Consider the following 26,855-nt stretch of genomic DNA (forward strand, 5'->3'; position numbering starts at 1 on the left):
CCCCAGGTACCGAAGACGAGTTGATGGAGTCAGTGCCGACTTCCGAAAATTGATGGTCCACCCGAACTCCTGGAGTGTCTGAACCGACACGGCCAGATCACTCACCAATGTCACACATGAGCTTGACCTTAACAAAAGATCGTCCAGGTAACCGAGTACAGCAATGCCCCGTAAACGGAGCAAAGCTAGAACCGGAGCCACTTGGTGAAAACCCTGGGAGCCGATGCGAAACCGAAAGGAAACGCCACAAACTGGTAGTGCTCCCCAGCCACCGTGAAGCGGAGATATCTCTGATGACCCTGGAAAATAGGGATGTGCAGATACACATCCTTCAAGGTCGATGGAGGCCAGGAAGTCCCTGTGCCTCAACGGTGCCGCCACCGACCGGATGGATTCCATCCTGAACTTCTGTATCCGCACAAAGCGGTTCAGAAACGTTAAATCCAGAATCGGACGCACCTTGCCCTCTTTTCTAGGCACCGTGAACAGGTTGGAGTAAATCCGGCGAAACCTTTTCTGTGAGGAAACGGGTACAATGACTCCTTGGGCAAGCAAATCGTGCACTGCCCCCATGAGATCTCTGAGACGATCGGGGGACAGCTGGAGATTGGACGGGAAGAACCCGTCTGCAGGGCGAGATCGAAACTCGATCTTGTACCCTGACGAATCAGCTCGTGAGCCCACCTGTCCTGAATGCCGGACAATCAGTGTTCCTGATAACGGGTGAGGGTGTCCCTTCAGGAAGAGCTGGACTGGGTCGCCGAGCCAGACTGACTGGCTTGTGGCTTACCCAATCACTGTCACTTGTGGCTACCGGATGGCCGGAAGGGTCTACCCTTCTCCTGCGTCCCGAAGGCACGAAAGGAATTATGCTAAGTCTTGAAGGAGGGCCACCGCTGCGTGCGGAAGGGCTTCCCTTAGCGACCTGGGGCAACAGAATACTCTTACCTTCTGTGAGCCTCGTAATCAACTCATCCAGAGTATCCTCAAAAAGATGACCCCCCACATAGGGGACCTCAGATACCGTCTTTTTGGACACGTGGTCAGCCGATCAGCTCTTCACCCAGGTAAAGCGGCTGATCGCGGCCCCCGACCGCAGACAACCGGGCGACCAACGGGGGCCTCTTCTAAGGCCGCGTCACACAAGAACATCCCAGTCTGGGTGATCTGATCCACCATGGCAAGGGCAGTCGGAGACTGACTCCGCCACAGAGTGCAGCGAAGCACCTTGGATCATGCCGTGAGAGCCTGAGAGGCCATCACCGAGGCAAACACAGGTTATAACAGGGAACCCGCCGCCAGATAAATGTGGCGGGTGAGCGCCTCCACACGCCTATCTGCCAGATCCCTGAATACCGGGGGAATCTTCTACTGGCATCAAGGTGGACTTATTCAGCCTAGACACAGTGTGATCCACTTTTGGGACACCGTCCAACGTTTGTCCACCACCTCCAAAAATGGATAGCGGAGGGAAAAAACGATTAGGCACCGCCAACATGTGCTTACTGCGCCGCCACTGGTCATTCACAATCTCGTGAAATACCTCAGGGCAGGGATAAAAACCTGACCTTACTCATGGGGCATTCGGAACCCGAAGGCGGACTGCTAACTTGACTGAGATGGCTCATCGTCAAGATTGAGAGTTTCTTAAATAGCGCTAATGAGAGCATCCATCGTAGCGCGTTCCCGCGCTACCAAGGAGGAAGATGCCTCCTCCTCATCCTAAGCATAGGACCGGGACCCCTCAGGAGGGCCATCGTCCATGGCAACCAATTCGGGCTCAGAGTCAGGGGACTGGGAGGGCACAGGCCGTTCTTTTATTTTTTTTTTGGAGGAGCGTTTCGACATCAGCAGATCCACCTCGGACGCCAAAGTCGCAAGAGCAGCAGATATAGAGGCCATGGAAGAGGTTTCAGGGGGACCCGAAGCCCCCATCAGATCTGCAGGGAATTTGCTGTCCTGGGAGTCCATTTTTGCCATAAAAATTAAAAAGGGACGCTGGCCCTTTAAATCGGTGGTTCCCGCGGATCCCCTTCTCAAACCCCCCCCGCAATCTGCACTAACTGAAAGAGCCTCTTCAGAAAACACACTAGTCACAAGTAAATATTGTTTTGGTAGAAAAATGTCAGAAGGATGATCAAAAATCCCCCAGCCTGTCAGTACTTGCCACGAGCGTTCTCTCACAGGAGATGTGTGAAGGAGGAAGTGACCTCATGCCGTTAGAGGCCCAGCCCAGACAAAAGGTGCCTATTGAAACTCTATGTAAAAGGACACAGGGAAAATGGATGCTTGCCCTTAATTAGCATGTGCCCACATCCTAGATGGCGCCAGATCGGGAGCCTTATGCAGTATCCTAAAATGGCTGCTGCCCTTACACAGAGCCCAGGAATCTGCCCACAATAAACATGGCGGCCGCTCCAAACGGCAGCAAAAAAAGCGCATACACACATTCTGGCTACCACAGGGGACCTCAGTGAGACCCCCAGAGCTATGGAGCACCCCCCCCCCCCAAGTACTACAAGTACCCCATACAGCGCCCTCAGTGGGAACAGGGAGGGAGGGAAATAACCCAAAGCCGGCCAGAAGGGGAAACCCACAGAGACCACTAGCCCTGCTATCCCCTAAGAGTGGGCCCACAACCCCCCAAAAGTCCCCAGGGACAAGGGGGTATCAGTACTCACCAGTCCAGGAAGTGGGCACTGCTCTGACACGAGACACTTCCCACCCTAAGTGGGGGTGCCGCCAGCCAAGGAGGGATGCTGGCAACACGCGGGAGTTCCGGGTTGAGACACCCTCAGCGAAGACGCAGCTCCGCAGGCTCGTCCCCATTCCGAGGGGCACTGTCGTTGCAAGGCCTGGGCGTACCAGTAACCTGCGACGCTCGTTGGCAGGCTGGGATTCCATAAGGATCTATATTACCCAGTACGAGGCCCAGCTCTGCAGTCACTTGTAGTCCTCCAGGAAAAGAATCCCTGACTAACTAGTGATAGTGAGAGAAATAAAAATCTATTGTGCAAAGAACAAACGTATGATTTCAGAAAAAAATATAAAGAAAACCGAGACACAAGGTCCCGGCCAGGAAGACCTAACCTGCTCCTAAGCTAGGCAGCGTAAAACTGAGGTAATATCAGATTGGGTTCAGGATAATGGCTGAGGGATGGCCCCCTAGTGGCGTGCCGAGGTATAAAAAGTTTTTTGTATTAACCTAATAATCAATTATCTGCCTAGCCTTGCTCCTGCAGAGGGCGCCATTACCCATTAGTGAAGGCTAATACCATCAGGCGGCGACTGTCAGAGGACGTAAGAGAAATTACAATTTGTTTTTGTTTTTTTACACAAAGTTGTCACTAAATGATATTATGATCACACATGCCATGAATATATGTGAAATGACACCCCAAAATACATTCTACTGCTTCTCCTGAGTACAGAGATACCACATGTGTGAGACTTTTTGGCAGTCTAGCCGCGTACAGGACCCCGAAAACCAATCACCGCCTTCAGGCTTTCTAAGGGCGTAAATTGTTGATTTCACTCCTCACTACCTATCACAGTTTTGGAGGCCATAAAATGTCAAGATAGCACAAAACCCCCCAAATGACTTATTTTCGGAAAGTAGACACCCCAAGGTATTTGCTAAGATGCATGATGAGTATTTTGCAGCTCTCATTTATTTTGGAAAATTAAGAAATAAGGAAATATGGGTTTTTGTAAGAACTTACCGTAAAATCCTTTTCTCTGAAGTTCATCAACAGACGCAGCTCTGCTTAATCATAGACTATGGGGTTATGCTCCTCCCATTAGGGATAGGCACTAGGCAGGAAAAAAAATTGTCCACGCCTACAGGGGCTATCCCAGAAGGCATAACCCCTCAGGCTCTGCTATACTCAACAGTTGTATTACAAGCAGTGACAGAAAAAGACCCCATAACTCAAAAAGTAGAGGGGCGGGTGCTGCATCTGTCGAACTTCAGAGAAAAGGGTTTTATGGTAAGTTCTTACAAAAATCCAGTTTATTGTTCAACAGATGCAGCTCTGCTTAATCATACACTATAGGGATGCCCCAAAGCAGTAAAAACATGAGGGGTGGGAACAAGACAGGAACAAAAAACCTGAATGCCCTAATGGCCAACATAGCCAACCAGGTAAAACAGACCTCAACCAGAAACAACAAATTCTCAAAGAGAAATTAAAAAAAGAAAGTTCTCTCTTTTGCAGCCTGCAAAATTTTGCGGCCAAAATAAGCATCCGCTGATGCCAACACGTCTACCTTGTAGAATTTAGTGAATGTATGCACAGATGACCAAGTTGCCGCCTTGCAAACTTGTTGCACTGACGCCTGATGGCAAAAAACCAAGGAGGCACTCAGCACTCTAGTAGAATGTGCCTTCACTGGAAAAGGAGAAACCTGACCCTTCAGTGAATAGGCCTGTACCACCATCTGTCTGATCCATCTGGAAATGGCTGCAGCAGATGCAGCCAATGCCTTACAAGGTCATCCGTAAGGACAAAAAGCAAAAAGCAAGTCAGATTTTCTGAAGGATGCAGTGGTCTCTAAGTAAACCCTGATAGCCCAGACCACATCCAAAGAATGTAAGGCATACTCCTTAGGATGCTGAGGTTTAAGACATGGGGAAGGCAGTACAATGTTTTCATTTAATTGAAAATCAGAATTCACCTTAGGAAGGAACGACTGATTAGGTCGAAGTACCACCTTATCTCTGAACCACCAGATAAGGTGAGCGGCAAGATAACGCCACCAATTCAGATACTCTGTGGGCAGAAGTGATGACCACCAAGAAGGCAACCTTCTGAGACAAAGCAAGCAGTGAAATCTCCCGAATTTTCTCAAAAGGAAGCTTTTGAAGAACAGACAGCACCAAATTGAGATCCCATGGTGGTAACGGGGATCGCCGCAGAAGGGGCCAAATGGTGCACACCTTGAATGAGCGTCCAGGTAAGGGCATGCGTGGCTAACGGGCGTTGAAAAAAGATAGCCAAGGCCGAAACGTGGCCTTTGATAGTATCCAAGGCCAACCGCTGTTCAACCCCTTTCTGCAGAAAAGCCAAAACCTTGGTGATAGAAAACAAATGAGGGTGCACTTTCAGCGATTCACACCATGAAATGTACGATTTCCACGTACAAATGATAGATTTTTCGAGAAGTCGACTTCCTAACCTTCAAGAGAATTACAGACTCAGAGAGACCCCCATCTCTCAACACCTGATGTTCAACGGCCATGCCATTAAAGCCAGAGACTGTAAAGCAGGATGGAAGATCGGACCTTGTGACAACAGATCTTCCCTGAGAAAAAGTCTTCAAGGGGTACCGGTGGCCAATCTTATTAGGTCTGCGTACTAAGACCAACAAGGCCAGTCTGGAGCCACCAAAATGTTTTCCACCTCTATCTTGCGCAGAAGACGCGGCAGAAGTTTAGACGGGGGAAATGCATAAATCAGCCGATACTGATCCCCCAAGGAGCCACCAGGGCATCTGTGGCTTTGGCCAGAGGTTCTTGAGACTAGGCTACGAATCTCTGCACCTTCTCCAGAGTAGACATCTGGGGTGCTTGGGAACCAAGGAAGTCCCTAAGGTCCGACCATTCCAGGAAAGGGGGCGCCCCCCGTGACCTCCATGGGTTTTGGGGGGACATGCTACTCACCATACCACTGTACAAGGCAGGCACCACTCCGAAACAGATCACCTCCCGAATGGAATTTGACAGACACAGCTCCTGATTCTTCTTAACCATTGGGACGTCCCACATCAGTGTTAAATATAAGGGGTGGGAACACATCAGAAAAAAATTCCCAAGGCTAACCATAACCAACCAGGTAATATAGAGCTCAACCATAAACAACTGGTGCTCACCTGAAAAACAATACACCCTCAAAGAGGACTAGGTCCTCCAAACAAAAAATGTTGTAAAAGTGTGCACCAACGACCAGGCCTTGTAGAACCTGCGTCACTGATGCTTGAAAAAGGGAAGCCCAGGAGATGCCAAGCACTCTTGTAGAGTGCGCCTAAACAGGGAAAGGAGGAACCTGACACCTGATGTAATAGGCCTGAATCCAGGGGCGTACCACGGGGCTAGCCAGATTGGCGCCCCCGCCAGGGGCGCAGGCCGAGGGGGGGGCACAAAATTGGAAGCGTTAGCAGTGATTGTTGCGCCCTCCCCGCAGCCTGCACCCCCGGACAGCCTGTGCCCCCAGACCTCTTGAGCTCGTCTGTGCTGAGGACGTCTCCCCACCGGGACAGGCTGGCATCTTTGGGGACAACCGTGCAGTACAGGAGGAGAAGGATTTTCCCTGTTGAAGTGTCAGAGTGTGAAGCCACCTCTCGAGACCGTGGCTCCTTGACCCATTTCACCAGAATCTCTTTAGCAGAGATCTTGTGTGGAACTGTGCAAACAGACCGCCTCGAGGGTGGACACCATCAGGCCCAGCACGCACATGCAAGCCCTGGAATTTTTCCTGAGGATAAAAACACCCAGGCTGAGGCCAAGTCCAGAGTCAGACCCAGATATTCTATTTTTTGCGGACAGAACAAAGCAGACTCCTGAATGTTCAGGATCCCACCGAACTCCCTCAGAGTTAGCAGAGCAATCTCCAGTAGTCCATCAGAGCAGTCGGAGACTTCACTCGCAGAAGAAAATCATCCAAGTACCCCAGTACTGCGACCCCCTGCTGACTCAAAAAATGTCAGCAGCGGGGGCCAACAATCATGTGTAGATCCGAGGTGCGGAAGTGAGACCAAAGGTCAGCGCCACAAACTGATAATGCTCTTCGTCCACGGCAAAACGGTGGAAGCGCTGGCGACCAGCACATATTAGAATGTGCAGGTAGGCGGCCTTGATGTCAAAAGGTGTGAGCAGAAATCCCCCTGATGCAGGGACGCCACAACCATGTGAATGGACTCCAAGCGGAACTTCTGTACTCGCACAAAGCAGCTTAGAACCCTGAGATCCAGAATTGGACGTACATTGCCTTCCTTCCTGGGCACTGTAAAGAGTTTTGAGTAAAAAAAACCCTTAAAAATTTTATGAAGTTGGAACCCGAAACAATCACACCTTGAAATAACAAGTCTTGCACTGCCCCAAAGAGACCCTGTAAGTGATCTGGGGACAAATGCAAGTTGGAAGGGAAAAAGCCTTTGCGGAGGACAAGACCAAACTCAATCTCGTAGCCTGACCGAACAACTTTGTAGATTCACTTGACCTGTACAGGGGAGGTCCATGCATACAGAAACCAGCGAAGACGTCCCCCCACCCCAGATACGGGTGAGGGTGCCCCTTCATGCAGAGGCAGCCTTGTCCGCAGGTCTGGAAGAGCCCGCTCATGGCTTGCCAGACCAGGCCCTCTGGGAACCTCTGGTGGAGGCCCTGACTTTTGATCCCTAATCTTGAGATCCTGAGAGACGAAGAGGCCCCTTAGGAGCCGAGCAGAACGGCCCATGTCTACGACGGGGCTCTTTTCCATTGATAGCCTGCAAAAGAAGAGTACTCTCCCCCCCCCCCCGTGAGACCTTAACAATGTCAAGGTAGCTCCAAACAGGTAACCCCCTACAAGAGGAGATCAGATAAGGCCTTATTAGAAGTCTAGTCCGCAGACCAGCATTTCAGCCAGACAATACGCCGAAGGACCACTGCTGATACAGACAGCCTAGAATCACAGGACTCGCATTCAAAGAGACATCACAGACAAACTGTAGCCCCTGGACCAACTGGTCTGGTCCACCAGCTCAGCAAAGACAGGGGGAAACTATTCTCCCTCCATGTCCTGGCGTAACACCTTAGCCCACTCCGTCAGAGTTCGTGGCACCGGGGCAATAGTAATTACTGGCCTAATTGCCGAACCAGCCACAGTGCACATATGGCAGGCCAGAGCATCAGCCCTCTTATTATCTGGAAACTATAGGAGTATAAAATACTCACGTGATCGCGCCAAGATATTAATAAATAATTAAAAATAAATATTGTATATTGAATCGTGAAGCAAATTTTAAAGGTGAAGCAAATATTAAAACAAAGGTTTGAGCTGCTAGTCAAAAACAACAGCGGGTTGTGATAAATGTGGTAAAAGGGAGACAGCGCTCAAAATGAATACTACGTGATAAATATTAATTAATTATAAACATTATTATAAAATATTAATTAATTATAAAATGAGAGGGAATAATGTTTATAATTAATTAATATTTATCACTTAGTATTTATTTTGAGCGCTGTCTCCCTTTTACCACTCTTATTAGCTGGACCTGTAGAGGTCAGAGACTCCTCAACTGGGATAAAGGTAACTCAATTTGACCTGGTAACCGGCGAGTCCACTACAGGGGGGACCATCCACCTTTTACGCAGTAAATCCTCATAAGAATCCTGCAAGCAAAAAACGCCTAGCAACCACTGCGTTTTGGACAACCCCACTGTTTGGAACGATATCATCAAGGTAAGAGGAAAGAGGAACACCCTCGCTGCTTTGGAGGGCCTGTGGGTACCAAAAGAAACCGGTGCCTCCGACGCGGCATCAGCAACTTCCATTTTTAAAGTTTCACGAACTGACACAAACAGTGCATCCACCAGCGCCTATTTAAGCGTAGCTAGAGGAGCAGAGGGATCATCCTCACTATCTGAGCACTCAGGGTGCGTGGACAGAGACCCAGTAGTGTCGCTATATACTGAGTTCACCCCAAAAACATAATCAGGGGAGGCCGCCCATTGTAATGTGGGTGCTATCGGCCACAAGGAAACGATGCGTCTCAGGTGGAAGCCAGTTCGTATGCGCCCTCGCGAAACATTTAACCACTTACCCACCAGGCCTATTTTTGACACTTGGTGTTTACAAGCTAAAATCATTTTTTTTTTTGCTAGAAAACTACTTAGAACCCCCAAACGTTATTTTTTTTTTTCAGAGACCCTATAGAATAAAATGGAGATCGTTGCAATATTTCTTATCACACCGTATTTGCAGCGGTCTTCCAAACGCAATTTTTTTGGAAAAAATTTACTTTTTTTAATCAAAAAATAAGAAAACAGTAAAGTTAGCCCAATTTTTTCCATAATGTGAAAGATAATGTTACCCCGAGTAAATAGATACCCAACATGTCATGCTTCAAAATTGCGCCCGCTCGCGGAATGGCGACAAACTTTGGTACTTAAAAATCCATTAGGCGACATTTTAAAAATTTCTATAGGTTACCAGCTTAAAGTTACAGAGGAGGTCTAGGGCTCAAATTATTGCTCTCGCTCCAACGATCGTGGCGATACCTCACATGTGTGGTTTGAACACCGTTTACATATGTGGGCAGGACTTGCGTATTCGTTCGCTTCTGCGTGCGAGCTAACGGGGACAGGGCGCTTTAATTTTTTTTTCCCCTATTTATTTTATTTATAATTTTTGATTTTTACACAGTTTAAAAAAAAAAAAATAGATCATTTTTATTCCTATTACAAGGAATGTAAACATTCCTTGTAATAGAAATAGCCATGACAGGACCTCTTTATTGTGAGATCTGGGGTCAAAAAGTCCTCAGATCTCACAAGGACACTAAAAAAAAAAAAAAAAGGGTTTAAAAATAATCAGCTCTTTAAGCCGGTTGCTAGGCAACAACGTATGACGTCGCTCCAGTCCTCAAAGACCATAGAATCGAGTGAGGGCCATCTTGCCCTCAATCGACTTCCTGTCTGTGTGGAGAGAGGACCGGATTGTTTTCCCCGCTGCCGGCGGGTCCGGTAAGCAGGGAAAACAACCGGAACGCGACGGGAGGGGGGGCACCTCTTCCACCGCACTGTAAGGGTGATCCTGCGGTGAATCCGCCGCTGGGAACACCCTTACCTGAAAGCCGATCGTCCGCCGTTTTAAAAAATACTGGGGTTATGGCAGCTATCTGCTGCCATAACCCCGGAATTTAGCGTCAAAATACCGACGTACAACTGCGGCGGGCGGTCAGTAAGTGGTTAACTTGCAGGCCAGCCCTCGTCCAGTTGGGCTATGTCATGGCCGACCTAGCGCGGAGCTGTGGTCTGTACGAGCTCGCTGGCACTTGATTGTATTTCTCACAGGAACAAAACAAGAAAAGAGGAAAAAAAAATGAATTTACAAAATAAAAAAATTGCCAGGACCAGAGATCCCAGCAAGCAAATAAGTCCTTACTCCTGACTAGACAGAAAAAAATGGAGTGCCTATAGCTAAGAGTGCGTGTATACCTCCTGGGTGTCCTACTTCTGTAGGGGGCAGTATAACCCGATGGTTAAGAAGAATCAGGAGCTGTGTCCTTCAATGAATGAAAGAGAAATATACATTTTGTTTTTTTGGAGGGACACGCATTAAAATAGCACATGTGTTTTGGTATAGAACAGCGCCTTACTTTACTAGATTAAGCATGAAATTCATGAGTGGCAGAACAGGCCTGCTATCATCTCTAAAACATCTATAAACACATCCTTGGTAGAAGCGAACTATAATGTGCTATTAAGATGGTGCTTAGTCTCTACTAGGATTGCAAAATTCGCTCAATCAGCTTCTTCTAAGTGATTTAGGAAATGTTCAGAGGAAGGGACAATGATGTCAAAAGGAAAGATTTTGGATCAAAGTGTTTTCACTGGGTAACACTTTGACCTTCATTAACCCTAAAATATCACCTGTAGATTCAATAGTGAGGTCTGATTTCCCTGATGTGACTGATGGCAGACATTTTCTTAGCATTCGGGATAGCTTTTTCTCGGAACTGGAAAAAAATAACAGTCTCCACTGAAACAGCCAAACAAAGCTCAACTGGATGATGGAACAATGATGAATTATCAAGTATTCCAAATGAAGTTAAAGGTAAACTGAAGCTAATCTGGTAACTAGCAACCATGGATATAATGCAATTCTGTTGAGTGACCAGTAAAGAGAACGAACGAGAGGGATTTTTTTTAGTCAAGGCACCTTTTAAAATATGCACAATCTCAGGGCACCCCATTCTAAAATGTAAAAATCAACACTAATAGTTTTACATAACACTGCAGTATCCACAAATATAGGACACCCTGCATTAGAGATGGTTTTGATTTTTTTCAAAACAAATATACCTTTACACACTGCTACTGACTAGTATTCCAGTGTTTCTCTTCTCTCTCACGCAGCTAACATGACCCCAGTGTTGATGGAGAGAAGCAGGAGAGGGTCAAACAAGCATTCTCTGCAGGTGCCAGACATTCTCCTTATCAACTGATCACATCATCAGTTGGTAGAATGCCGAAGGGTGGCAGCCCCATACAGTCCTGAAGGTTGTAATGCTGCACAATAAAAAACAGTGGTTTTGCGTAATGAAATAGGTAAGCTTGATCCATCCGCTTTATTGGCAATTTAAAGGCATTTTGCCATGGCACCTGTGAAGAACCCAGATGGCAGCGAGGCACCTGGTTTAAAAAGACTGCTATAGAGTGTTCTAATATGCAATGATAAATACTAAAAATGTGAATGATTTGTTTTTTAGTCTATAGCAATACAAGGTAACATTCTAGAACCTCAAATTCTTGCTAAAATGTATTGGTATTATAGAACACTTGTATAAGCTTTAACCAAATTTCACATACAGTTGTCATCATTTTACACTAGACTAGTTTGAATAGCTCTTTACTGGCAATCTTCAGTTTTGGCCGATAAGACTAAATATCTCTTTATTATGCTTATACTTATTTTCAATCGCTAATTACATACATGTTTTAGGTGAAAAATACCAGGTTTACAATAGAACGATATAATGTGCATGTTTAAGATGTTATCATATGTTTTAGTCTTGAAAATTGTGCAACAATCTTTGTCAAACTTGAATAAATAAATTAAAATGCAAAAGAAAAATAAGCATAAGTTCTGTTTTAACTGTGACTGCAGAAAAGTTTTCACCATCCTAGAATTATAAACAATAACACTATGTTAGACTACAACATAATTGTAACATTATTTTCACATTGCTGTGAAAATGAGTCACATAACTACTGAGTTCCAAGCAATAAAGGCTGATTCACAAGAAGTCATCGTACCGTCACTCGGAATGGTGTGGTGGCAGCAGGCTCCATAGTAGGGCTTTTTTCTGCTGTGCTCCCCGGCATGCTCCGCCTCCTTCCTGACTTCTCAGAAGGTGATTCTGCTTTAAAACAGAAATGAAGAAAGTCAGGTAAGAATGTATTGAACATGATGAATCAGAATAATAAAACACAAGTAGTGCAGCAATCACAGCGCAATCCTCACACCAGTTATAGCTATAAATGAAACTCAGAGACTCAAGACATGAACTCGGCCACAAAGCTCATTATTCCGAGATGAAATTAAACTTTTTTTATGCACCAATTTCACGCCACAATATCTGGAGATATGTATGTTTCTTTTGTCACAAATAAATAAATATCACTACATATCTACCAACTCAAAGCCAGATTCGTGTGTCACATGTCACAATCATTAATCAGAATTAGTTGAGCACATATGGTACATATGATTGAACTTTTTTCTTCAGATCTATAAACGACTATGTAATACAAAGGCCTGTATGATTGGATACAATTTAATTGCACTGTTTACTCTAGAGTAATGTTTCTCCAGTTTTTTCAGTTTCCTTGATTTCTCATCACAAATTGGGCCTTAATTTGGTGGTAAATCTTAATGGATAGCTTCTGTTTTTTTATTATCAAAGGAAAACTAGCCCAAAACAATAAAAATATACATGTTTAACTTTAGCTTTATGTCTTTACGGCATTATTATGACCAACTACCAAAAAAAATAAAAAATAAATAAATTATCCAACTCCTGACGTGTTTTTGTTGTTCAGGCGTTTAGTCGTGTCCGACTTTTTGTGACCTCCTGGAATATAGTGTGCCAGGCTTTTCTGTCCTTCACTGCCTCCTGGAGCTTGCCTAACTTCATGTTAATTGTTTTGATGATGCTATCTATCCATCCTGTTTTCTGTCATCCTCTTCTCCTTTTTCCTTCCATGTTTCCCAGCATCAGGGTCTTTTCCAATGAGTCCCCACTTCGTATTAGGTGGCCAAAGTATTTGAGTTTCAGCTTCAGGATCTGTCCTTCCAGTGAATATTCAGGGTTGATTTTCTTCAAGATTGACTGGTTTGATCTTCTTGAGGTCCAAGGGACTTTCAAGAGTCTTCAACACCATAGTTCAAAAGCATCAATTCTCCAGCGTTCAGCCGTCCTTATGGTCCAGCTTTCATTGTAATAGGTTACTACTGGGAGAACCATAGCTTTGACTATACGGCACTTTGTTGGTAAGATGATATGCTTTTATAATGTTGTCTAGGTTTGCCATTGCTTTCCTCCCAAGAAGCAAGAGTCTCTTAACTTCATGGCTGCAGTCTCTGTCTCCAGTGATCTTGGAGCCTGGGAAGATAAAATCTGTCACTTTTTCTATTACTTCTCCTTCTATTTGCCAAGGAGTGATGAAACCTCCTGACATTCACACACACACACACACAAATGTGCTTTTTCTATTGCTTTTACTAGTAGTTGGGCCCAGAAACAATAGTGTGCATTTTTATCCTATCCTAAAACATTAAAACGTACACAAAATAAAAAAAATTTTTTTAGCCAATACACATTTACACTCACGCTAAACCTTTTTCTCTACCTAAAAACAGATTGATACCAATAGTGACACTACATTTTTCTCTAATGCTAAGGGTACATTCACATTTTTCTTTACAGGAAAAACACAGGTTACCACTAGGACACATAGAAAACAATTGTTTTCTACAGTAGGTGCCTTGTTCTTACACTAAGACTGGCTTTATTTATAGTGTGGTGAAGTAAAATGGAGACATGCTGCATTTTTCTGCATCACACTGGATGCTTCCACATATCAGCACGCCGCAGCGCAGTGAACAGTGTTACTTCTTGAAAAAAAATATAAAAAGTGAAGTTTGGGAAGTAAAGAAAAAAAATAAATATTCCTACTCATCTGTTCCCCGCCGGCCCTAAGCCCGAGAACTCAGCAAACACACATCATCAAACACAGTTGATCGCCTGGCACTCAGTTTCCAGTCTGCATAGAGCCAGTTACTGTCACTGGAGCGCCGAGCTGAGGCTCTTAGGCTACATTCACATGTGGGCGTAGTGGATCGTGGGCAGAATCACCGCGATTCTGCCCGCGATCCGGAAATCATTGCAAATCGCGGGATGCCTGTGCGATGCCTATGATTTGCAATGGCACCCCAAACATTGTGCGATGTTGCTGCGATTTCCGCCTGCCGAATCGCGGTAACATCGCGCAAACAGAATTGCGGGATGCATGACGCACAAAAGAAGCTCTTGTACCTTTTTTGGGCGTCATGCGTCCCGGGATTCTGTTTGTGAAGGTAAGGACCTCAAAAGGTAAAGTTCTCTAAAATATTGCCTGTGCCATCCGCAACACAGGAAAGACAGTGGGAGATTAGAGAGCTGAATGTATGGCTAAAAACCCAGTGTATGAGGGAAGGATTTTGGTTTCTAGAGCACTGGGCTGTCTTTTCATTGGGGTACAACCTATATGCTAAAGATGGTTTGCACCTAAATGGAAGGGGTCTGCTGTGCTGGGGGTGAGGTTAATGGGAAGGCTGAAGGAGTATTTAAACTAGGATTGAGGGGGGGGGGGGGAGGGTGAATTTGATTATAATGGGGCAAACAGGTCAGACAGGGGCCAGTCCCTATTGATGGGTGGAATAATTAAAAATGGGGAAGATGGGGGAGGTCTATAGCAGATAATACAAAGGTTCCCATGTTACAAACAACCAATAGATAAGGTACTATTTGCACTAAAATAAAAAATAATCAAAAAACGTGCAAAATGTGTCAATGAATTAAAGTGCTCGTTCACCAATGCCAGAAGTCTGCCAAATAAAATAGGTGAGTTGGAAGCTTTCGTGCATGAAGAGAACTATGATTTAATTGGTATTGCTGAATCTTGGCTTCATTCTTCACATGACTGGGCTAATTATATTCCTGGCTATGCTCTCTTTCCTGGAAAGACAGGATAAAACAGAGTGGTGGTGGTGTCTGTCTCTCTGTCTCTACGTGAGTGTGTGTACTTCAAAGTTTATCACTGGAGTTCGTTATAGGCCAACCAATGTGAATGAGGAGGTGGAAACTCAGCTTCATGCACAGATAGAAAGGGCTGCAAGGGCTAGGAGGGTAATAATAATGGGGCATTTTAGCTGCCCGAAAATTAACTGGAGTAATGGCACAACTGGAACAGTTAAAGGTCAAAAATGTATTAACCTATTACAAGACAATTGAATGGTCCAGTTCATAGAGGCCCCGACTAGGAATATATACAGTGGGGATCGAAAGTTTGGGCACCCCAGGTAAAAATTTGTATCAATGTGCATAAAGAAGCCAAGAAAAGATGGAAAAATCTCCAAAAGGCATTAAATTACAGATTAGACATTCTTATAATATGTCAACAAAAGATAGATTTTATTTCCATCATTGACACTTTCAAAATTACAGGAAAACAAAAAAATGGCGTCTGCAAAAGTTTGGGCACCCTGCAGAATTTATAGCATGCACTGCCCCCTTTGCAAGGCTGAGACCTGCCAGTGTCATGGATTGTTCTCAATCATTGTCTGGGAAGACCAGGTGATGTCAATCTCAAAGGTTTTAAATGCCCAGACTCATCTGACCTTGTCCCAACAATCAGCACCATGGGGTCTTCTAAGCAGTTGTCTAGAAAACTGAAACTGAAAATAGTTGACGCTCACAAAGCTGGAGAAGGCTATAAGAAGATAGAAAAGCGTTTTCAAATGTCAATATCCTCTGTTCGGAATGTAATTAAGAAATGGCAGTCATCAGGAACAGTGGAAGTTAAAGCAAGATCTGGAAGACCAAGAAAAATATCAGACAGAGCAGCTCGCAGGATTGTGAGAAAAACAATTCAAAACCCACGTTTGCCTGCACGATCCCTCCAGAAAGATCTTGCAGACACTGGAGTTGTGGTACACTATTCCACTATAAAGAGATACTTGTACAAATATGGTCTTCATTGAAGAGTCATCCGAAGAAAACCTCTTCTACGTCCTCACCACAAAAATCAGCGTTTGAACTTTGCAAATTAACATATAGACAAGCCTGATGCATTTTGGAAACAAGTTCTGTGGACCGATGAGGTTAAAATTGAACTTTTTGGCCAGAATGAGCAAAGGTACGCTTGGAGAAGAAGGGGCACAGAATTTAATGAAAAGAACCTCTGTCCAACTGTTAAGCATGGGGGTGGATCACTCATGCTTTGGGGTTGTATTGCAGCCAGTGGCACAGGGAACATCTCACGAGTAGAAGGAAAAATGGATTCAATAAAATTTCAGCAAATTTTGGATGGTAACTTGATGCCATCTGTGAAAACGCTGAAGTTAAAGAGAGGATGGCTTCTACAAATGGATAATGATCCTAAACACACCTCAAAATCCACGGGGGATTACATCAAGAGGCGTAAACTGAAGGTTTTGCCATGGCCTTCACAATCTTCTGACCTCAACATAATTGAAAATCTATGGATAGACCTTAAAAGAGCAGTGCGTGACACACAGCCCAGAAATCTCAAACAACTGGAAGACTTTTGTAAGGAAGAATGGGCAAAAATACCTCAAACAAGAATTGAAAGACTCTTGGCTGGCTACAAAAAGCGTTTACAAGCTGTGATACTTGCCAAAGGGGGCAGTACAAGATACTAACTCTGCACGGTGCCCAAACTTTTGCAGATGCCATTTTTTTGTTTTCTGTTATTTTGAAAGTGTAAATGATGTAAATAAATCTAACTTTTGTTGACATATTATAAGAATGTCTAATCTTTAATTTGATGCCTTTTGGAGATTTTTCCATCTTTCCTTGTCTTCTTTATGCACATTAATACAAATTTTTACCTGGGGTGCCCAAACTTTCGATCCCCACTGTAAGTGATTCTGCACAGAGCGGCCGCCCTGTAGCTGTAAATCTGCTATAGGGCTGTCATAAAGTGGTAACAGTACCACTGGATTGGCGTAAGGCCAATGCAGTGCCTATATTTAACCACTTCCTGCAAACTGATGTACCAGTGCGCCGGCTTGCAGAAGTGGTTGTACAGGGATGATGCCTGCAGCTGCGGCTCAGGAGCTACTCGGCCGTTATGAGTGTGAGGGGACGTCCAACCCCCCTCCTGCCGCCTTACGCAGCTCTGCCTGGGTCTCCCGTCCCACTGGGAGACCCGAGCAACCAGCCGGCACGTCTGCCGGCTGGTTGGAGTCCCGAAAAAAGCCAGGATTCGTCACAATGTCACTTCCAGTTTACTTGGCTGCTAACGGTGCCGATTTTAAAAATCCGTCAGTATTCAAAAATGCAGATTTTGGCACTTTGAAGTGCAGTGGGGGGGTCTGGGGTCTGTTTACACAAGCGGGCGGATCTCCAAACTTGATTCCCCGACGATCGGGGAAGAGCAGCGGCGATCGCCGCTGCTCCTCCCCTGGCCCGACTCCCGCTGTGACTGAAAACAGCGGTAGCGCCGCCTACAGGTGGAGGAGTCCAGCGACGTGGGTCTACGTCGCTGGACGGAATCGAGCCACTTTGCCGCAGTACAGTCAACGTGACTGGTAGGCAAGTGGTTAAACCGTAACATGTTAGGTATCTAATTACTCGCTGAGACATCGTTTTTCAATAATCTCCAAAAAAATTGGGCTAACTTTACTTTTTAGTTTTTTTTTTCCATGCAGTGAAATGTATTTTTGCCAAAAAAATTGCGTTTGAAAGACCGATGAGCAAATACCACGTGACAAAATATATTGCAACGACCACCATTTTATTCTGCAGAGTCTTTGCTAAAAAAAAAATATATAATGTTTGGGGGTTCTAAGTAATTGTTTCGCAAAAAAATAGAGTTTTTGTAAGAACTTACCATAAAACTCTTTTCTCCCGAGTCCTCCGACAGTGGCAGCCCCTCATACAGCCTTCACGAGTGGGTAATGGCGCCCTCGGCAGGAGCAAGCTAGGCAGTTTGAAATGTTAATAAAAAAAAAACTTTCTACACTTAGGCACACCTCCAGGGGGCCGTCCCCCAGCCATTATCCTGAACCAGTTACCACTGTCCTTCAGTTTTGTAGCAAGCAGTACCGGAAGGCAACAACCCCAAGATCCAAAAAACCAGAGGGGCGGGGGCTGCGACTGTCGGAGGACTCAGAGAAAAGAGTTTTACGGTAAGTTTTTACAAAAACTCTATTTTCTCTTACGTCCTCCGACATTTGCAGCCCATCATACAGCCTTCACGAGTGGGATGTCCCAAAGCAGTGCAGGTGTGAGAAGTGGAAAGACGGAACCTACCGAAAAGGAAACTTATCAACCAGGCCAGAAAAAACAACTGAACCAACAGGGCAACAAAATCAGGGCAACAAAAGCTCAAACCAGAGCTAATCCAGAATAAGAAAAAAACACCCCAGGAAGAGACAGGAAAAAACACGTCTCTTCAAACAACCGCCGCACACAAAACCTTGCGGCCAAAGGAAGCATCCGAGGATGCCATCACATCCAGTTTGTAAAATCTTGTGAAAGCGTGCACAGGTGACCAGGTCACCGCTTTGCACACCTGAGCCACAGAAGCCTGATGGCGAAATGCCCAAGAGGCACTGACAGCTCTAGTAGAATGAGCCCTAACAGGGAAAGGAGGAACCTGACCCTTGATTGAATAGGCCTGAACAATGCTCTGTCTGATCCATTTAGAAATGGTTGCCGCGGACATGGCGGAACGCTTCCGAGGTCCCTCAGGAAGGAAAAACAGGGAGTCAGACTTCCAAAAAGACTCCGTGGCGGACAGGTAAACCCTGACCGCCCGAGCCACATCCAAGGAATGCAAGGCAAATTCCTTAGGATACTTGGGTTTCGCACAAAGCCAAGGCAAGACAACATCTTCGTTGAGGTGGAAAGCAGATATCACCTTGGGAAGAAAGGAGGGATTGGGTCTCAAGACCACTTTGTCCCTATGAACAACCAGATAAGGCGAGCGGCAAGACAGGGCCACCAACAGGACAACACAGGCAGAGGAATGTCTCTGATGTTCTCAAAGGGAGGCCGTTGCAAAACGGACAAAACCAAATTCAGGTCCCATGGAGGTAAAGGAGCTTTCCTCAGGGGAGCCAGATGTCGCACCCCCTGAATAAAGGTGCAAATCAAGGAATTATCCGCCAAGGGACGCTGGAAAAAATGGTCAAGGCCGACAACTGACCTTTAATCGTGGCCAGCGCCAAACGCTGATCCACGCCTTCCTGTAGGAAGGCCAAGACCCTTGCCACCGAAAAAGAGCAGGGAGAAAAACCCATGCGACTCGCACCAGGCAACATACGCCTTCCAGGTGCGATGGTAAATTTTCCTAGAGGTAGCTGTCCGGGCCTTCAATAAAGGTAGGAATGACAGTCTTTGAGATTCCCTTGTCTCTCAGGACCTGGCTTTCAACAGCCATGCCGTCAAAGCCAGAGACTGTAAAGCAGGATGGAAGATCGGCCCCTGAGACAGTAGATCGTCTCTCAGCGGAAGTCGCCAGGGAGGCTCGACGACCATCTGCCCAATGTCTGCGTACCAAGACCGATGCAGCCAGTCTGGGGCTACAGAAAGACCAGCCCCCATTCCGGTGCCAACCTGCGGAGGAACCTGGATAACAGTTGAATCGGAGGGAAGGCATAAATCAGCCGATACCGGTGCCCGGCCACCACCAACGCGTCCGTTGTGTCCGCCAGAGGATCGCAGGTTCTGCCCAAGAACCTTCCCACTATTTTGTTGAGACGGGATGCGAACAGATCCACGTCCAGAGTTCCACACCAGGTGCACAGGAGGCAAAATACCTCCAGATGCAGGGACCATTCTCCCTGGTCCAGGGTCTGGCAACTCAGGTAGTCCGCCTGCCAGTTTTCCACACCCGGAATGTACACAGCTGAAATCTCCGGAACCTGCGCCTCGGCACAAGACAGAATCTCGGCCACTTCCTTGGCCGCCAGGACACTCTTGGTGCCCCCTCGGTGATTGATGTAAGCCAACGCCGCGGAGCTGTCCGTCTGAACCCGAAGAGGAGTTGTCCAATGGAACAAGGAGAGCTAGATCGCTCATAGCCCCAAGAGGAGGCCTCCTACGTCGACCACGACCCCTGGACACAAAGCAAGTCCAGAACTCCACCCCAGCCCGACAGGCTGGCATCTGTGTTGATCACCATCCACAGCAGAGGTCGAAATGACTTGCCTTGTGATAGAGTTGGCGACAGGAGCCACCACACAAGATCCGATCTTGCGAGGAGGCTCAAAGAAATCCTCCTGTCCAACGACTGAGGTGTTCTGTCCCACCTGGAAAGAATTTCTGCTTGCAGAGTCCTCATGTGAAACTCAGCAAATGGGATGGCCTCGAAGGCCGAAACCATCAAACCCAGAGCCTGCATACAGGCCCGCAGAGAGGAGAGATCTCTGTCCCCGAGGGACCTGATCCCACCCTGTAGGGTCCGAAATTTGTCCTCCGAAAGAAAGACTTTCGCTTGAGCGGAGTCCAGGACCATCCCCAGGTATTTGAGGCAAACAGAAGGGGTCAGAGCTGACTTCTGAAAATTGATGGTCCACCTGAACTCCTGGAGCGTCTGAACTGTGACCGCCAGGTCACTCGTTAAGGTGGCACACGAGCTCGCCCTTAATAGGAGGTAGTCCAGATAACCGAGGACCGCAATCCCCTTTAAACGCAGCAAAGCCTGCACCGGAGCCAAAACTTTGGTGAATACCCTGGGAGTCGAAACGAGACCAAAAAGTAACGCCACAAACTGATAATGCTCTTCTGCCACTGCGAAGCGAAGATGCTGCTGATGACCTTCGTAGATAGGAACGTGAAGATACTTATCCTTTAGGTCGATGGAGGCCAAGAAATCCCCTGTACTCAACGATTCTACCATCGACCAGATGGATTCCATCCGGAACTTTCAGTTTAAGTTCAGAGACTTTTGGTCCAGAATCAGACGCACTTTGCCCTCCTTTCTTGGCACCGTGAACAAATTGGAATAAAAACCACGAAACCTGTCCCGCGGAGGGACTGGCACAACTACTCCCTGGGCGAGAAGATCTTGCACCGTCCTCGTGAGATCTCTAAAACGATCGGGAGTCAGATGGAGATTTGATGGAAAGAACCTGTCTGCGGGGCGAGAGCGAAACTTGATCTTGTACCCAGAATGAATCAGTTTGTGAACCCACCGGTCCTGAATTCGGGACAACCGGGGTTCCTCAAAGTAACACAGACATCCCCCCACCCCGGAAATGGGAGAGGGCGTCCCTTCAGGAAGAGGTGGACTGGGCCGCCGAACCGGTCTTAGGCTTACCGGACCATGGTTTCTTTTGACTCCCCGAGGTCTTGAAAAATGTTCCTTTATCCTATGCCCCAAAGGCACGAAAGGACCCAGGATGAACCTTAAAGGAAGGACCCTGCCTAGCGTGGGGTGCTTTTCCCTTAGAGGCCTGGGGCAAAAGGGTACTCTTACCCCCGGTAAACACCGGCATCAACATGGATTTATTCAACCTAGAAACAGTGTGGGCCACCTTAGGTGACACCGTCCAACGCATGTCCACAGGACCCGCAAAGGGTTCCCGCGCTGCTGTGGAGGAAGACTCCTCCTCCTCCCCCTTGGAATGTTAGGACAGGGACCCCTCCAGGGGGACATTGTCCGTGGCAACCAAATCAGGCTCTGAGTCAAAAGAGAAGTGTGTTCAGACATCAGCAGATCCACTTTGGATGCCAAAGTCGCAAGAGCAGCAGATAATGAGGCCATGGAAGAGGATTCAAGGGTCCTTGAAGCACCAACCAGGTCTGTGTGGAATTTGTTATCCTGGGACTCCATTTTGAATTAAAAAAGTTTTGGATTGCTGGCCCTTTAAAACGGCGGTTCCCTCGGTCCCCCACCGCAAAACTGCACCGCTCGCGGAGACCCTTGGAAACAGCTACAGGTACAAGAAGAAAACTGTTTTTGCAGGAAAATGCCCAAATAGAATGGTTAAAATCACCCCACAGTGTCCCAGTGTACTTGCCACACACACGCTGCTGCAGTGAGAGAGAAAGGAGGAAGGGACCTCACTCACTAAAAATATGGTGCCTGATATAAATTAAGTGAGAGGAAGCACTGGCAAAATGGCCACCGCCCTTACTAGGAGGTCGCCCTCATCCAAGATGGCGCCCAAACCAGCGCCAGAATGAGTTAAGATGGTTCCCACACAAAGAGGCCTAAACAGCCTGCCCACACCCAAAATTGTGGTCGTGCGAGCAACCCCAAATAGGGCACAAAATACACATGCTGGCCCTCACAGGGAACCCCAGAGAGCACCCCTAGGATGTATGAAGCCCCCACACCACCAGTCATAGCAGTTAGCACCGCAGAGCGCCCCCAACAGGGGCAGGGAGGAAGGGGGGCTGCACCACACGGCCAGGAAGGGGATACCACAGAAGCCACCATGTACTGCCATCCCCTAAGAGTGGGCCCACGGTACACCCCCACAGACAATAGCCCCCTATTAGGGACCCAGGGGTAGTAGCACTCACCAATCCAGCGAACGCGGGCACCGCTCTGAGCAGGGATGCCATCAGCCAGGAAGGATGCTAGCAACTTACGGGCATTTTCGGAGTTGAGACATCCCGGCGAAGAAGGGACTCCGCAGGCTCGTCCCCATCTCAAGGGGCACTGACGTTGCGAGGCCAGGGCACACCAATGACCTGCAACGCTCAGTGGCAGGCTGGGACTCTATATTATCCAGTGCGAGACCCAGTTCTGCTGTCGCTTGTAGTCCTCCAAGAATTTCCTGAATAACTAGCGATAGTGGGTGACATAAAAAAGCTATTTTCAAAGAAAAAAACACTTTTCAAGAAAAAAAATATAAAGAAACTGAGACACTAGGTCCCAGCAGGGAAACGTAGCCTACTCCTGACACGCGGCAGCATAAAAACTGAAGGACAGTGGTATCTGGTTCAGAATAATGGCTGGGGGACGGCCCCCTGGAGGTGTGCCTAAGTGTAGTAAGTTTTTTTATTAACATTTCAAACTGCCTAGCTTTCTCCTGCAGAGGGCACCATTACCCACTCGTGAAGGCTGTACGAGGGGCTGCGACTGTCGGAGGATGTAAGAAAAATACTGATTTTAACTTGTATACAACATGTGTCAGAAATAGGCTTGGTCCTTAAGTAGTTAAAAAGGGATCAAAGTCTTTACCAAGTAACTATAGATCAGTTAGCTTGTTCTCTATAGTTGGGAAGATGCTGGAGAGTTTAATAAAAGACCACATAGATGAGTTGTTGCTGGAAAAAAAATATTTTAAGCAACAGACAGCATGGATTCATGAAATACAGAAGTTGTCAGGCAAATCTGATTTCTTTTTATGAGAAGGCAAGTAAAACCTTAGACAAAGGAGTGGTTGTGGATGCAGTATACAGTACTGTACTTGGATTTCACAAAAGCATTTGACACAGTTCCCCCACACAGCTAATGTGCAACGTAAAATCTACAGGTTTGGAATATTTTGTTTGCAAATGGATAGAATACGGGCTAAAAGAATGTACTGGTTAATGATTCATACTCTGAATGGTCTAAGAGGTTATTAGCAGTGTACCCCAAAGTTCAGTGTTGGGACCCTTACTTTTTAATACCTTTATAAATGATATAGCGTCTGGGACTAAAAGTACCATTTCAGTCTTTGCAGATGACCCAAGCTATGCAGTGGAATATTCTTACAGGATGTCTACAGCTTACAAGCCAATCTAATTTGGCAACTATGTGGCAAATTAGGTTTAATGTTGATCAATGTAAAGTTATGCACATGGGGGCTAAGAAAATGCATGCATCATACATACTAGGAGAGAACAACTGGGGGAATCAATGGTGGAGAAAAATCTGGGTGTTCTGGTAGATCATAAGCCTAAAAATAGCATGCAGTGTCAAGCTGCGGTTTACAAAGCCAGCAAAGTCCTTTCTTGTATTGAGAGATATAGACTCCAGGGAGTTACCGTAAAATCAATTTCTCAGAGTTCATTGACGGACACAGCTCTCAAGTATTCTGAACCACTGGGTTATATTGCCCCCTACAGAAGAAGAACACTAGGCAGAAGAAAAGACTTGGCTATGCCTATGGGCAGTGGTATACTCCCCCTCTCTGCTATAGACCTTCAGTTTTGTAACAAGCAGTGTCGGAAGTATTACAATTCCATAGAGGGGTGGGTGCTGTGTCCATCAATGAACTCAGAGAAATGAATTTTACGGTAAGTAAAAAATCCCATTTTCTCTGAGTTCATTGACGGACACAGCTCTCCAGTATTCTGAACCATTGGGACGTCCCCAAGCAGAACTAAACATTAGGGGTGGGACAACAAAAATCCCAACAAAATAGCCAACCGGGTAACCAGGAACTCAACAAAAAAACAACTGGCGCCCAACCTGAACACTTCACCCCCAAAGAGGGAACAGAATCTCTAAACAGCAGTCTGCAAATCTTTGTGGCCAAAGGAAGCATCCGCAGATGCCAACACATCCACTTTTTATAATTTAGTGAAAGTGTGTACCAACAACCAAGTGGCCTGCGCCACTGACGCCTGATGAAGGAAGAGCCAAGAAGCACTAAGCGCCCGAGTAGAGTCCACTGTTCCAGGGAAAGGAGGAACTTGACCTCTAATCAAATAGGCCTGAGTATTCGTTTGTCTGATCCATCTGAAAATGGTCACAGAAGAAGCGGACAGCCCTTTTCTTGGCCAACCCGTGATCACAAACAGTGAGTCTGACTTCTGAAAAGACTCCGTGGCTGCCAAATGCACCCGAATCGCCCGAACCACATCCAAGGCATGCAAAGCAAATTCCTTAGGATGCTTGGGCCTTGGACACAGGGAAGGCTGCACAATGTCTTCATTGAAATGGAAATCAGAGACTATCTTAGGAAGGATTGACGGGCATGGGCGAAGAACAACCTTATATTTGTGTACAACCAAGTAGGGGGTACGACAAGATAACGCCGCCAGCTCCAACACCCAGCAAGCAGAAGTGATAGCCACCAAAAAGGCTACCTTCTGGGACAGCTTAAAGAGGTTGTAAACTCTGTAAAAAAAAATTTTTTTTTTTTTTTTTACAACCTGAAAGAGAAATACATAATAAGCTAGTATGCATCGCATACTAGCTCATTATGAAATACTTACCTTAGAACGAGCCCCTGCCGTGCCGTCCGCTCACCTCTATGATGGGCGACATGTCTAGTCGCCCGTCTTCCGGGATCGCGGGATCCGGCCATCTGATTGGCCGGCGCCGCGGTGGCGTCACTCCCGCGCACGCGCGCGGGAGCCGACAGTCACGGCACGGGGCTCTGAAGGAACGGCACGAGCGGCTGTTCCTTCATAGCGCATGCGCCAGTGACGTCACTGGATGCATCGAAGGTAAATATCTCCTAAACGGTACATGTTTAGGAGATATTTACAGTACCTATAGGTAAGCCTTATCATAGGCTTACCTATAGGTATAACTTGCAGAGGAGGGTTTACTTCCTCTTTAAGCAGAAAAATCTCCCGAATATTCTCAAAGGGAGGCTTCTGGAGAACTGAAAGTACCAAGTCCAGATCCCACGGCGCTAAAGGAGACCACGCCGGTGGAGTCAGATGTCGAACACCTTGAATAAAGGTACGAACCAGAGAGGCCGTGCACAGGGGTCGGTGAAAGAAGACTGCCAAGGCCAACATCTGGCCCTTGATGGTACTCAAGGCCAATTTCTGCTCGACACCTAAGTGAAGGAAGGTCTAAACACAGAACCACCGAAAAGAACAAAGCAAAAACAAATCAACTCACAGCGCAAAATAAGCTTTCCAGGTACGATGGTAGATTTTACAAAAGGCAGACTTTCAGCAGTTTCGGAATCAACGATCCAGGCAAACCTCTATCCTTCAGCACCTGACTTTCAACAGCCAGGCCGTCAAAGCCAGCGAATGTAAAGGCAGGATGAAATATTTGCCCTTTTAGACAAGAGATCCTCCCTGAGAGGCAGTCTTCAAAGGACATTGGTGAGCAGCCGCACCAGGTCAGCGTACCAAGACCGGCGAGGCCAGTCTGGGGACACTAGAATGACTGGAATCCCCTTGGCCACGATTCTGCGCAAAAGCCATGGCAGAAGCTTGAGAGGAAGGCGTAGATCAGACAATACTGGCCCCCCGGGGGCCACCAGAGCGTCTGTGGCGCCGGCCAGAGGATCCCACGGTCTTGCCACAAACCTCGGTACCTTTCTGTTAAGCCAGGACACCAACAGATCCATCTCGGGGGTGCCCCACTGGAGAGATATCTACTGAAACAATTTCGGTTGAGGGGATCACTCCCCTTGGTCCAACACCAGCCAATTTAGATAGTCTGCCTGCCAGTTTTCTGCTCATGGAATGTGTACGGCGGAGAGGGCTGGAACTAACTGTTCTGCCCACCGGAGAATGCCGGCTATTTCCAGAGCTGCCAACCGACTCTTTGTTCCGCCCTGGTAATTGACATAAGCAACTGCTGTGGCATTGTCTGACTGAATCTGCATTGGAAGCCCCCGAAGTCGATCTGTCCAGTGATCCAAGCCGATCGCCCCGGAGTTGCAAGACATTGATCAGCACACTGGACTTTTCCAGTGTCCAAAAACCCTGAGTGCAGCTTAGTCCCGGGACACCTCCCCGCCCCTGGACAGCCTTGTATCCCTGGTGACCACTGTCCAATACAAGGGGAGAAAGGATTTGCCCTGCCAAAGAGCCAGAGCGAAGCCACCAGACCAGAGACCCCTTGGTTTCCCAGCTCAACCAGATCAGATTGCCCAGAGACTTCGGACACTTGTCCCATTTTACCAGGATCTCCCTTTAAAGGGACCTTGTATGGAACT

General features: G+C 46.9%; 1 protein-coding gene across 8 annotated transcripts in view; it reads right to left on the minus strand.

Annotated features, from left to right (window-relative positions):
• The window catches only part of DAB2IP (DAB2 interacting protein), a 695,389-nt gene that overhangs the window by 574,734 nt on the left and 93,800 nt on the right, over positions 1–26,855 (minus strand). For 6 of the 8 annotated variants that reach the window (XM_082263572.1, XM_082263573.1, XM_082263571.1 and 3 more), the window contains exon 2: positions 12,023–12,129. In XM_082263572.1, coding sequence (XP_082119698.1) covers positions 12,023–12,129 — 107 coding nt within the window. The remainder of the gene's footprint in view (positions 1–12,022; positions 12,130–26,855) is intronic. The other 2 variants (XM_082263570.1, XM_082263568.1) reach the window with 1 other exon arrangement.

This window comes from Pelophylax lessonae (genome assembly GCF_965119305.1).
Source record: "Pelophylax lessonae genome assembly, chromosome: 7".
NCBI lineage: Eukaryota > Metazoa > Chordata > Amphibia > Anura > Ranidae > Pelophylax > Pelophylax lessonae.